The sequence below is a fragment of the Chionomys nivalis genome, chromosome 17, assembly GCF_950005125.1.
Source record: "Chionomys nivalis chromosome 17, mChiNiv1.1, whole genome shotgun sequence".
NCBI classification, from domain to species: domain Eukaryota; kingdom Metazoa; phylum Chordata; class Mammalia; order Rodentia; family Cricetidae; genus Chionomys; species Chionomys nivalis.
The window spans coordinates 37,651,341-37,665,108 of NC_080102.1; the positions used below are offsets into that span (position 1 = coordinate 37,651,341).

General features: G+C 52.9%; 1 protein-coding gene across 1 annotated transcript; it reads right to left on the reverse strand.

The window, feature by feature from the left end:
- Positions 1–5,604: 5,604 nt before the first annotated feature.
- Positions 5,605–8,950, reverse strand: Lgals1 (galectin 1). Its single transcript, XM_057792198.1, has 4 exons — positions 8,866–8,950; positions 7,631–7,710; positions 6,031–6,202; positions 5,605–5,827 (listed from the first exon to the last, which is right to left on the reverse strand). The coding sequence occupies exons 1-4, from the start codon at positions 8,872–8,874 to the stop codon at positions 5,681–5,683; spliced, it is 408 nt and encodes a 135-aa protein (XP_057648181.1). The 5' UTR covers positions 8,875–8,950; the 3' UTR covers positions 5,605–5,680.
- Between the last annotated feature and the right edge of the window lie 4,818 nt (positions 8,951–13,768).

Consider the following 13,768-nt stretch of genomic DNA (forward strand, 5'->3'; position numbering starts at 1 on the left):
TCCGTGTGTAGCAGTTTCAGATTTCCGGAGAGCGCGCTTAGTGGCCTTTTTCTATAGTTCCGCCGATTTGTCTCCGCCTTTTAAAGGAGCCTCCCATCCTGTCTCACAGTTTTGATTCAGGTCTGAGCAATTTTCCCAAAATGGCTTCAGTGAGAACTAGGCTCCCCAATTCCATCACCTAGCCTGGCCCTAACAGGCGCTTAATATGGAGTTATTCATGAATGGCTAAAAACTACTGATCTTAGATGGGCGGTGGCGGTGGTGTACACTTTTAATCCCAGCACTCAGGAGGCAGAGGCAGGCGGATCTCTGTAAGTTAGCCTGGTCAACAGAGCAAGTTCCAGAATAGCCAAGGTTACACAGAGAAAACCTGTCTCGAAAAAATGGAGGGGGGGGGGAGGACAGATCCTAATTGAGTTCTGATGTCAATTCTTTAGTGATTTCCATAAGGGAACTATGTGGATTCGAACACTGGTACTCATCTACCAGCTGTGTGGCCCTAGAGCAATTGCCTTTTTGCCTTTAAAAGATTAAAATAGCCGGGCAGTGGTGGCACACACCCTTGATCCCAGCACCTGGCAGGCAGAGGCAGGCGGATGTCATGAGTTCAAAGCCATCCCCGGCTACATAGTAAGCTCTTGGACAGCCAGAGCAGAACTACATAATAGAGAGACCCTGCCTCAAAAACAAACAAATAAATAAGATTTTTAAAATAGAAGGAAAACGACCTGCCTGAGTGAGTTTATGTGTACCACAGGAGTGGAGTGCCTGTAAGCCCGGATGAAGGTACCAGATCCCCTGACACTAGAGTCACTCACAGATGTTGTGAGTCATCACGTGGGTGCTGGGAATCAAGTCCAGGTCCTCTGCAAGAGAAGTAAGAGCTGCTAAGCACTGAGCCATCTCTCCAGGGTCATCTCCCCATTGTCTTCTTCTTTGTGCCTTATTGACCCATCTATAAAGTACAGATAATTGTAGGGACTTTGTGGCATTATTGCAAAGAAGGGGTTCTGGAACTTGGGAATGCACTAGATGTCCTAGAAGGCTTGATGAAATTCAGATCCAAGGTTTGTGGTTCAGCACATGTGGACAGAATATCCGTTTCTAGCACATTCTTGGATGGCCCAAACACTGCTCCTGCTCGCAACAAACTTTGAGAGCCACGGCAGTAGAGGCACAAGTGAGCTGTGTCAGGAGTGTGTAACACAGTGCTCTGCCACACTCAGGTTTGCTGCACAGACCACATCCAGCTATGTGCCTCGGTTTCCCCAACTATGGAAAGGGAGTTTACAACACACCTTCTACTATCTACCACACACGTTTGAATGTGGGGCACTGGGTAAAATAACAGCAGACAGGGCTTTTAGTGACTCTGTTGTGCAGTTGACTTCCCCCATTCTCAAGACTATGTGCATTTGGTCCTGTCAAGTCCTGTGCCGGGTGCTGAAGACACGGCTGATGCTCTTGACTCTGTAAGGCCTGTGGCCAAGTAGGTGATCGTGAGAGTACTGGGGAGGAGGCCTCTGCAGCAAGAAGCTGGGAGGCTGCTGGAGGTCAGGATTGCCTCCAGCAACATGGAGGGCAGGAAGGAGCCCAGAGCAGGTGATGAACACAGGGTAACAGGCAAAAACCAGACTCTTAGGATCCAGTCCTCTTCCAGATGGAAGCCCAGAGAGCCAGTAAGCCACACATATTGAAAGCCTCCTGAATGCCAGGCACACAGAGAGGCAAGATGTCAGTTAAGAAAGGACTGTGCTTGCCGGGTATTGGTGGAGCACACATTTTATCCCAGCACTCAGGAGGCAGAGGCAGGTGGAGCTCTGTGAGTTCTAGGTCAGCCTGGTCTACAGACTGAGTTCTAGGATAGCCAAGGTGAGCCAGACCGCCTGTCTTTGGTCTCCCTTCCCAGCTCCCTGGCCACTCCCACAGAAGCTGATGTGTCTGCATTTGGAAGGCAGGATGCAGACTGTGAGGGTGGTTTTCAGAAGGAGCCTCACCTACAGTAGGCATGACACCCCATAGATGTCGGGTTCCTCCCACAAGGGTCCTCTATTTGGAGACTCCATGTTGGATGCTGAGAAGTTATCTTCAAAGTGTGGGTCCCCAAACTGGGCTGTAGTTCTAGGAAGTGGAGACAGGAGGATTGGGAGTTCAAGGTCATTCTCTGATACATAGAAAATTGAAGCCCAGCCTGGGCTACTTGAGACCTCATCTGAAGAACAAGGTTTCGGGGTGCTAGACAGACGTGCTTCTGAGTGGCCACTTCTGCTCCCTGAGGGTCAAGCCCTCTTGCCGCCCTTGGCATCTCCCCTCGGGGAAGAGGCATCGATCAGCCAGCCACACTGTACCTCCTGGAGAAGTCTTGAACTGCCTTCTGCTGCAGGGCTCCCACCTGCTGCTCCCTCCTCTCCTGTGACTGCTAACTAAACAGACGTTCTGTGGCCTGACTTGGTAAGCCCACTTCTCCTGCGAGCCCCTTCTCAGACTCCTCCCTCAGACTCCTCTCGATCTGTATCATTCACTTGATACCTTCTGGGTGGAGGCTGTGGCCTGTGCTGCTCTTTTTTTCCTTTTTCTTTTCTTTATTTTTCTTTCTCTTTTCTGAAACAGGGTCTCATTTATTTATTTATTATGTATACAACATTCTGCCTGCATATATGCCCGCACACCAGAAGAGGGTACCAGGTATCATTACAGATGGTTGTGAGCCACCATATGGTTGCTGGGAATTGAACTCAGGACCTCTGGAAGAGCAGCCAGGGCTCTTAACCGCTGAGCCATCTCTCCAGCCCAACAGGGTCTCTCTTTATATGCCTGTCTATCCTGGAACTCCCTATATAGACCAGGCTGGCCTAGAATTCACAGAACTCTAGCTGCTGAGTGAGTATTAAAGGTGTGTACCATCTAGCTCGGTAGTTTTTGCACTTTTTTTTTTGTTTGTTTGTTTTCTCTCTCTCTCTCTCTTTTTTTTTTTTTTCCAAGACAGGGTTTCTCTGTAGCTTTGGAGCCTGTCCTGGAACTAGCTCTTGTAGACCAGGCTGGTCTCGAACTCACCAGAGATCCACCTGCCTCTGCCTCCCGAGTGCTGGGATTAAAGGCGTGCGCCACCGCCCGGCGTCTGTGCACTTTTATTATTGCTATTATTTGTAATTTATTGTACTTATGTGGGTGTTTTGCCTGAGGAGGTCAGATTAGAGTGTTTGGTCCTCTGTACCTGGCGTTACAGATAGTTGTAGATGGTTGTGAGCTGCCATGTAGGTGCTGGGGATTGACCCCTGGTTCTCAGTAAGTGATCTTAATCACTAAACCATCTCTCCAGCTGCAGCCCTGTGGCGGTCCTTATGGGCCTTCCCGTCAGGCCAGTGTGGTTCTTATCCCAGCTGTACAGATGATAAGGCTTAAAGAGGAAAAGTGACTGGATTGAAGCCACTCAGTAGGTGGTGAGACCAGAGCCCTGTGCACAGTGCGGTCCCACCCTCCCACAATTCTTGTTTGTTCCAGAGAGAGGAATGAGATGGCTGCTGGCTGGGGACCTCAGGAGAAAGCCCTGCAAGATTGCCCCTCCCTCAACCCAGTTGTGAGTGCTGCAGGGCCTAGGAAGGCCATGGCAATTCCATGATAGTTCCCCAGGGAGAGTGAAATGTGTTTCCCTGTGTTGGCTCTGCTGTCCCACACTCCACTCGTACTGGTGAGATTTCCGCCTGCAATTCTTTTTGCATTTACTGAGTATCTAATGAGTGCCAGAGGCAGCTGGGGATGCCACATGGACGGGAGGAAGACAAGAGCCACGGCTGTTTATTCAGCTATTTTTACATGATGTCTGGATGTCCCCATTTCACTGAGAAGACAGGCTCAGTCAGCTGCAGCCTGAGGCTACACAGCTGAGAGCTGGTCCAGCGGTCAGGAGGCTAAGGCAGGAGGCTCAGATGTTCAAGATCATCCTTGGCTCCATAGGGAGCTTGAGGCCTACTGGACAGAGGGGTGGGTGGGTGCTGAGGTAGCTGAATTTCTCTAGACAGGTTTGCTAGGCTCTTGGGAGACACTGACCCTTAAAGGGAACCAGCATTTTCAGAGCCCCCACCAGGTGCCAGGCACCACACATCTCTGTATGTCAGCTCGGGGAATCTCAGCAACCACACAGAATATGAGTCACTGTTAACTCTATTTGCCAGAAAAGGAAGCTGAGCCACAGCGATGCTGTATAACGGGTTCAGGAACACACAGCGGTGGAGCTGGTGTTTGAACTCGGGTCTGTCTGATTTTGTGCCCAGTGGTCTCTCTCTGCTCTGTGGTCATCTCCCCCACAAGGTTAGTGCTCATCTCTGATGGGGAGACTCCCGTGGTGAATTGTGAAGACGGGAAGACAGACAGTCTAAGAGACGTTTTCTTCGGAGCCCAGCAGAGGGCGCCTCTTCCACAGCCACACTTCAAAGCTTTCTCTTTAGGGGCCACTTAGGAGCCTCAGAGCAGCATAGTGACCCTGGGGTGACTCATGGGAGCCCAAGGCATGTGCATTCTATTCTCTTTGAACTTTCCCTTTGGATGACCTCCCTTCCTAAATCCCAGGGAACCCATCGACATGAGAACATCCTGCTATGGATGGGGAAACTGAGACTGGAAGATGCAAGAAACCCTGCCAGGTGGGTGCCAGATGTCCTAGAGAGTAAGATCTGCTGCTCTCGCGTGTGCTTGCCCCAGACGCAGGATGTTATACCCAGGATTTGAGAGTTTCAGAGAGCCTAATAAGGTTCACATTTGAAGCCTTCCGGAACCTTGGCTCAGTTCCTTCAGTTGTTTCCTGAGTGTGGTGTGTGGTGGAGGTGGACAATGGTGGCCCGCAGATCTACTGCAGTTACCTGTGCTGGTGTGATGGGGCTCAGCTAAGAGCAGGGCATCCCAAGGAAGCAGAACCTGGCTAGTGATGGGAAAACACCTGCCTCTGGAAGCCAAGAGGAGACCACAGTGGCAGGCATGCCTGTCAGTGAGCTATCTGCCCTCAGGAAGACCTGCTTGTGGGTCTTCCAGGCAGCCTCCCAATCGCAGTCTCTGAAGGGGCCAACGCAGAACCCCCAATCACAGTAAGAGGCTGTGACTCCAGCAGCTCAGGTTCCCACAGTTAGGGAGGGGACCTGTTGGCTCAGAGGTTAAAAGCACTGACTTGGGTCTCCCAAGTAGTTAGTAGTATAGGGCCACACACTAGTCCAGTCTGGTCTTTTATTAGCTCTTGTAGACCAGGCTGGCCTCAAACTCACAGAGATCCGCCTGCCTCTGCCTCCCGAGTGCTGGGATTAAAGGTGTGTGCCACCATCACCTGGCCCCAGACTCATCTTGAACACTTGGCGAACTCATAGGTTTCAAGTATGTGCCACCATGCCCAGGGGCTTTCTGGCCCTTGTGAAGGTAAATGGGGTCCCGTTGTTCATTTCCCCTTCACCTCCCCCAGTTCTGTCACCTTGGGATGGGACAGGTTCACACTAAGCCCCTTATTCTCTGGACTCTGTTTGAATATGGGGGAAGAAGAGAGACCAAAAGGGACACATGGAGGAACGAATGGGAGTGAAGACTGATCAGGCCCAGGCAGGGCCCCTCACATAGACAGACACAAACGCTTTCACATGAAGGTCCGGGGTGTGGGGAGCAGAGGCAGCTGCCTTTATTGACAGCCATGGGTTCGCTGGCTTCACTCAAAGGACACACACTTGATCTTGAAGTCGCCATCTGCTGCCATGTAGTTGATAGCCTCCATGTTGAGGCGGTTGGGGAACTTGAACTCATGCCCATCTGGCAGCTTGATGGTCAGGTCGGCCTGTTCAAAGGTGATGCACACCTGGTGGGTAGAGAAGAACAAGGAGTGACACCCAGGAGCATCTCAGAGCCTGGACGACAGCTCCTATAGAGGTGAGTCCCTGTGCATGTTCCGAATGGGATGACATCGGTAATCATACAGTCAGGCAGGGCCAGCCTGTCTCTGCACTAAAGCCAGCACTGCCCAGCCCACCCAGGGCCCCGCTCGGCTCCAGTCCTGCCCACCTCTACGATGCTTCCAGGCTGGAAGGGGAAGGCAGGCTCCCGCTGCTCGGTTCCCCAGGCTCCGCCATCCTTGCTGTTGCACACGATAGTGTTGGCATCCCCATAGGCGTCGAAGCGGGGGTTGAAGTGCAGGCACAGGTTGTTGCTGTCTTTCCCAAGGTTCAGCACAAAGCTAGGGAGTGACAGGTAGGCTTGAGGCCTTGTTGGCTAGCTCTAGACCCAAAGCTCACCGAGAAAACATTAATGTACCTTGTTGAAACCCGGTCAACAGGAAGACCAGGAACCTGGACTCTAAGCCTTCCAGAACCTTGGCTCAGTTCCTTCAGCTATTTCAAGAAAAGACAGAGCCCCACAAGGCCCCCTCGCTGTGTGAGTTGAGCTAGACCCTGTCATTCCTCTCTGAGCCACAGTTTTTTCCTATCTGTACAATGGGGGGCTGCCCTGAAGGAATCTCTCTCCCAGACATTGATTAGTGTCAGCCCCTTTGGTCAAGGGGGTCAAGTGTGACTCTCCAGGTGCAGTCCTGTCTGTCTTGTGTATCTCTGAGCCCCTGGTACCCAGCACTGCTCAAGGCACACGCCACAGATGCTCCATCATTGTGGAGTAAAAGAGTATATAAACTGGGGGGTGGCGGCACAGGCTTTTAATCCCAGTACTCAGGTGGCAGAGGCAGATGGGTCTCTGAGTTCGAGGCCAGCCTGTTCTACAGAATGAGTTCCAGGACTGCTAGGACGGTTACACAGAGAAACCTGTCTTAAAAAACCACCAAAAAAAAAAAAAAAAAAAAAAGGTAAATAATAAGATGGGATTTGATTTGTTGCATGGGGACTGGTAGTAGTACTTGCCACCAAGGTCTGGTTTAAGGAAGAAGGAGAAGAGGGCCAATGAACCCACTACAAGCAGTCAGCCAGCTGCTTTGATAAATCTGGCCCGCGGCTTTCTCCACACCACAACTTGCCCTCTGACTTTATTAGGAAACCCAGGCTCCTCCGGGTGTGGAGTGTGGCGGTGCACACTTTGAATCCCAACACTGTGGGTCTCCGTGGGTGCTAGCCTGGTAGACATTATAAGTTCCGTGCTCGCCACCGCTACATAGTGAGACCCTGTCATCCCAGAAAAAAAGAAAAGCCGAGGCTTCCTGAGCTTGGGTGACTGGTCCAAGGTCACAGGGCTGCAGAGAAAATAGGCGGCGGGGCTGTACGACTGAGAGAGAAGCATTGAAAGAAAAAACCGAGCCCCTGCGACCCCCCTTCCCCGTCAGCAGGCACGTGGGTGTCCCCTCCCTCATTGCCACGCCCCACATTACCCACCCCAGGCGGAAGGGGAGGGAGCAAGCCGAGGTAGCTGTTGAGGCAGCAGCTGGTTTAGTTTAACAAACTCCAACGCAGAGAGAGGGGCGGGAGGGAGAGGGAGACCACGGTGAGGTTGACCAGATCGAGCGAGGAAGTGACTCACCCAGAAAACGCAGCGTCTGCAGCTGGCCATTAACCCCCTGCGGGCGGGCAGGGGGAGAAGCGGCTCTGGCCGGCCACGCCCATCCCTAGCCTCGGGACCCAAGGCCTGCGAACCGCGCCCCTGCCACCCCGTGCTCCATTCTCACCTCTTGGCGTCGGGGGCCACCTCGCCCCGAACTCTGAGACACTCCCCAGGTTTGAGATTCAGATTGCTTGCGACCAGACCCTGTGTAGACAAGAACACCTAGCTGCATTTAGGAGTTAGGACATGGTCTGCACTACCTGCAATAGCCTGGGGTGTGGGCATGGGGTCACCCCACTCTCGGTGTCCTGACTAGCTCTAGAAGTCTAAGGGTGGGGTGGGATGGACAGGACAAGGTGTAAGTTTTAGTCTTGATTGTCCCTGTGGTTAGGGACAGTCCCCTTTCCCTAGGGTATGCTAGTTTGAAACTTATGGCTGTCCTACGTACAGGACAGCGTAGAAGATTCACCCATCATCAGCTTGGAGATTTTTTTTTTCTCAGAATGAAGGGGAAGATAGGGTGTCTCTGGGAGAGAGAAAGCATCCTGGACCTCTAAGTTCCCCTCCTCTGCCAGAGGCACACAAGCGTGGAGAAGCTGAGGCGCAGGGTCGCTGGGCAGGAGAGTGCAGCCAGCGAGCTAGAGAGCCCAGCAGATAAATCTGGGCATTGCTGGGCACTTGCCTGGGTGGGTAGACAGAAGTTAATTTGTCTGAGGGGTTTCTTTGGCATTTGAACCCTCTCCCTGAGGGCTGTGGAGGATTCGGGCCTCAATCTATATCTGTCTATTTGTGCAAATGCACGCCGCCATCTGACCAGCAACCAGGAACAGCCCCAGTCTGGCCTGCAACTTATCTAGGGCCCAGGAGGTTTTCTGGAGCAGAGGGTGATCTACTGGGCCCTGGCTCTGTGACGGGACAGCTGCGGTGTGTGTGTGTGTGTGTGTGTGTGTGTGTGTGTGTGTGTGTGTGTGTGTGTCAGAAGCCTCTAGAGTAGAGGGAAGCAGTGAGAAGCCTTGGCCAAAATGTCCCCCTTCCTTCCCCCTCCCCAGGTGGCCACACCCTTCCCACTCCCACTTCTCAGAAAACTGCAAAGTGGCAGTTTGGGACCTTGCAAGACATAAGTATGCCGCCGGAACTCGGAGAAATCCAGAATACTCTTTAGCCACAGAGGCTTAAGGTTTTAGGGGAAACTATGACACCCACCCCCATTTTACAGATGTAGCTACTGAGGGTCAGAGAAAACACCTGTCTGAGGCCGCACGGCTGGGACTAGAAGCAGCTCCCAAACTGGCCACTCTCCCATGCCCATCTGCGTCTGCTCAGTCCCCTAGACCTTGCAGTGGAGGGTCTCGCACTCACACAGGCCATGACTGAAGCGAAGATTCCGGCGATCTGTACACCAGCTGTCTGAAGACTCCACCCGAGTGACCGGGCCCCAAGCCCTCTCCGACCCTTTTAACTGGACCAGACCCACTGAGTCCCGCCCCCCCGTAGGTTAAGCCAATTGAATATCAGGACAGGGATGGGGAGGGGCACCAGAGGTGGAGTCAATTGATTATAAAGCCAGTTTTAGAGCAGAGGTGACCAGTCAGAGAGGAGAGCGCCCTTTCCTTAGCCCCTCCCTCGGGGTCCAAGCGGCCGCCCCTTATTCTTCCCCATCCCTCTCCTCCCACTAAAAAAAGATTTGTGCTGTGGCAGAGATTGGGGGGAGCCAGTGGAAAATAGTTTGAGGATGAGTTAGGCGCAAGAGTTGGCGGGAAGGGGCCTGGGGCCAGCAGGCAGAGAGCCCCTGGGGCCCAGCGCCGCGGGTGGGGGTGTGTGTGTGTGTCGAGGTCTGCAAAGAATTAGAGCAGTGCTAGAAGAAGCTGCCCCCTGGCAGACCGGGGTGTGGCTTCGGCTGTGGCTAGCTTTGGACCTCTGTAGAGGGCTGAGAAGGACCACAAAGCCCAGGCCCCACCCGCGCTTTCCCCGGAAGAACTAGACTGTGGCTCTGTGGCTACAGCTCAGCGCCGCTGCTCACTAGGGCTAAAGAAAGACTGGGCTGGGCGCCAGGCCTGACGCTGGTGTCCTTGGCTCTTACCTTGGACTTCAGCCCACTGCAGGGCCTGCAGAGAGTTCTGAGTGGCCTGACTCTGACATCCCTGGGCCTGAGAGGCAGCCTAGGGAGTGCCGACTTTACACCCTTGGCCTCATTCTCCCTTTTGGATACCAGACATGGCCATCCATTTAGCGGGTATTTTCCTGAGCACCAACTATGTGTCTAGCCCTGGGCTGGCCTCGCAGGGTCCATAGGTGAGCCGCTCTCAGGCCCTGCTCTCAGGATCCTCGGTTTGGCTAGAATCTGACCATAAGTCTAATCCAATAACGCTGCGCTGGCTCTGGGGAAGGCACAGACGCCCAGTGTGGGGGGATGAAGACTGTGGGATGTGAAGCAGGGTCTTGAAGGACCCAGCATTCCAAGTGGGCAAAGGCTTTGCTCCATCTGGGGAGCAAGTCGATGAACATTAGGAGAGAGATAGGATCAAGGATCAGGAAGGGCCTTGTGGGGCAGGTGAAGGGTTTCATTGTCATTTCGCCTGAGGGTCTTAGGGAGCTTCAGATTGTGATGGAGTGAGGTGTGCCTTTGGGAGGGTCGTGAGCAGAGCACAGGGTTAAGTGGTAAAACAGGCACTTCGAAGCTGCTCTTGCTGGAAAGCCTGGACCCCAGAAGCCTACGGACAGGATGAGTCTGCCTGCTCTGCATTGTCTTGTACTGTCTCCTTTACTTTGGCTCAGACTCCTGCTTGACTCAGCCTTCCAGACCCACCTCAGCCTCCTAAGTTGAAGGCACGGAGACAACTTGCTGTCCCAAATCTGCAGTCCCCTTGGATTCTGGAAAGAGCAAAGTCTTTCAGGACAGCCCCTTCCCCATGTAAGGGCAAGTCCGAGGTGAGCCTGCACACCCTGAAACAGGGGTGGCCCTCTCCCGAGAACCTGCCTGTCCCCTTACACAATGGGACTTCTTTGAACCACCTGCAGGGCCCGTCTGCTCAAGTAGGCATACCTCCTGCTACCTGCCCCAGTTCTTACAATATTTAAGGTTAAAATGCATGATGGCTCTTGCCTGTAATACCAGCACTTGGGAGGCTGAGGCAGTAGGATTAGGAATTCAAGGCCACCATCAGGCTACTTGAGACCGTGGCTCAAAAAAAAAAAAAAAAAAACAGCTATTCAGCATTCAGCAGGCAAATCTCTGTGAGCTCGAAGTCAGCCTGGTTTACAGAGCAAGTTCCAGGACAGGTGGAACTGCACAAAGAAACCCTGTCTCAAAAGAAAAAACAAAAATAAGTAAATAAAACATTAATAGATAATACAGCAGCAACAACTGACCCCCGCAAGAAACCAACACACATTAGCACCCTAAAAGTAGACTTGGGGTTACTGGATCCCTTTTTCTGTAACTCTTCCCAGTGTGGCCACATTGAATAAATCTGTGTTTTTTACCCATTATCCTCTTAGCCTCTTTTGAGAGTCTCATGCAGTACAGCCTGGTCTCGAACTTGCTATGCCAAGGAGGACCTTAAATCTCTGATCCTCCTGCTCCTGCCTCCTAAGTACTGGAATTACAGGCCTGGAACATCATGCCTGGTCTATGTCTTGTTGGGGACTGAACCCAGGCCTTTGTATGTGTTAAGCAAGCAGTTTACCAACTATTTAACTCTTTAATTGACGTAGAGGCCAAGCCCCACCTGGGGGCTCCCAGAACTCACTCTAGTACCCTAAAATCTCTCTGGTTAGTTAGAGGGGTTCTCTGTTCACACTAGGGAATAGGTGGGGAGAGCATCAGGAGTACAGGGAGTCCATGTTGCCGTTCCCCTTTTGAAGCTGCCATCTTGGAAGAGGGATGCAGATGTGGAACCCTGAGTCACGTCTGGAGGTCAGGCCAGCAATCCACCTTGCCTTCCCAGGCTCACCTATAGCTCCTTCTTCCAGGAGAGGGAAACCCGAAATACTGTTAGATCTGGTGAGGCTGGGCTGCCTCACCAGTCCCCAGCCCAACCCTCAGGCAGCTACCAGGGAAACTAACACAGAAGCTTCCATCTTTCCTCTGGGGCCTCCGTAGACGTCAGGTACAGGGAGGGACTGTCAGGGCCCTGCCCAGGTCCTCCACTCTTCCCAATGTGTGCCCCTCTGCCACATCAATAACAGGACACATCAGGCACAGTTCTAGAGGACCAGAGATGAGGCAGGCAATCGCTAGGGCAACCCAGGTTCTGGGAGCTCAGGGCTCCGGGAGCTATCCCTGCCAGGTTATGGAAGGACCCGTACTAGGAAGTGTCTGAGTGGGGGGACTCTTCTCTGTAGGTGATGTCTGCACAGGCTGACCATGAAGGAACATGATATGAGGGTCCCCATATCTGTCTGCTGACTGGGGACTGGAGACTCAGGTTCTGCTTGTTCAGGGTCTCCATTTGTGAAGCCCTGCTTTCCTGCCTGGGGGTAATGTAGGGCAGGACTCAGGCATAGGTGACCTTTTTTTTAGTGGAGCTCATGGGGGTTTGGGGACAATCTCACTCAGTAGCCCAGGCTGGTCTGGAATTTGAAGTAGTCCTGCCTGGGATAACAGGTGTGAGTCGGTGTGAGTCGCTATGCCCAAGGTTACCTTTCCTTGGGGTCTGGCAGAGCCTCACCCACCTGGGTTGTAGTGTGGGTTTGCCAGATGCTAAAATCTCTTGTAATAGGCAACTGTGGCTTTTAAGGTAGGGTGGACAGAGATAAAGTCCCCTCTGTGCCCTCCCCGGAGTCCTCAGGGCTTCCTGGTAGTGGCACCCAAGGCACCCACTTATCTGTCAGGCTCAATGCCCGGCGCCTGGCTTTCATAGCCTATGTCATCTGAGCACATCTCCTCTGTAGTGTCTGCCCACCTGGTGAATGTCAGCCCAGGGAACAGCAGCTGTGCCCAGACCCCAAGCAGAGGCAGGAGGGGCAGTGGAGAGCAAGGAGTGGGGGGCTGTAGCCCAGGGCCTTGGATACTCTCAATTATGTTCCAATCCTGGAATCAAGAATGATGCCGGCCATTCCTGCCGAGTTGAGGATTGCAGGTATTGAGTTTGAATGTTTTCTCCTCCTCCTCTCCCAAGGCCAAAGCCCAGCCCTGGGGATTCTCCCTCAGGTTAAGTCCTGCAGCAGCCAGCCTAGCCCTCAGATCTGGGCTTAGCTTGTCCTTACAGATCCTAACCAGCAGGGCCCTTCCCTCCTCCTCAGCCCTGACACAATCTGTACCTCCTTCAGTCAGCGCTGGCAGCAAGCCATGGAGCACACGGGTACCATCCACGGCACCTACCAAGCTGGCTCCCACATGGAGTCCTTGAAGAGAGAGCGGGGAGGGACCCCAGAGATGCTGTGCCTGACCTGCTCCCCCACATCTTTTTATTATTATTATTATTATTATTATTATTATTATTATTATTATTTTTCGAGACAGGGTTTCTCCGTAGCTTTTTGGTTCCTGTCCTGGAACTAGCTCTTGTAGACCAGGCTGGCCTTGAACTCACAGAGACCCGCCTGCCTCTGCCTCCCGAGTGCTGGGATTAAAGGCGTGCGCCACTACTGCCCGGCTTCCCCCACATCTTTTACTGCAGGTTAAGCATGTGGAAACTAGAGAGGGAGGACGATTGGCTTTGCTCTCACAGGGAGCTGGGGCTGAGAAAACAGTGTGGACCTGGGAACTTTGACTTTAAAAGCTGCTTCATGAAGGGTAGGAGGGTGTGTGTGGAAGGTGTCTCCAACTCTGCTAGCTTGTGCTGGTACACCCCCCCCCCACACACACACACACACTTCCTTGCTACTGCCCACTGTTTCACCTTTCCAGGCTGCCACCTTCTCATCCATGTAGTCACCTAGGGTCCCTGGGGTCCGTCCTCTCTGATCACAAGCCCCAACCTCCAGGACTCAGGCCTAAGCCTTCTATGTGCTTCAGCATATTGCTTTGAAATGATTGTATTCGTTACTTTTCTCATGGCTCTGACAAAGGCAGCTTCAGGGAGGAGAGTCTGACTCATGGTTGAAGTCACCATCCATCATATGAAGAAAGTCATGGTGGGGGAGTGGAGGCAGCCAGTCCCATGGTGTCTGCACTCTGGAAGAGAGAGAGAGAGAGCTGATGTTCACCTCACTGTCTCCTGTATTCCGAGCCCAGAGGATGGTGCGGGATGGGACTTGCTTCATCAGTTAAGACTTCTCTTGAAACGTCCTCACAGGTGTGCACAGAGACGTGTCGCCT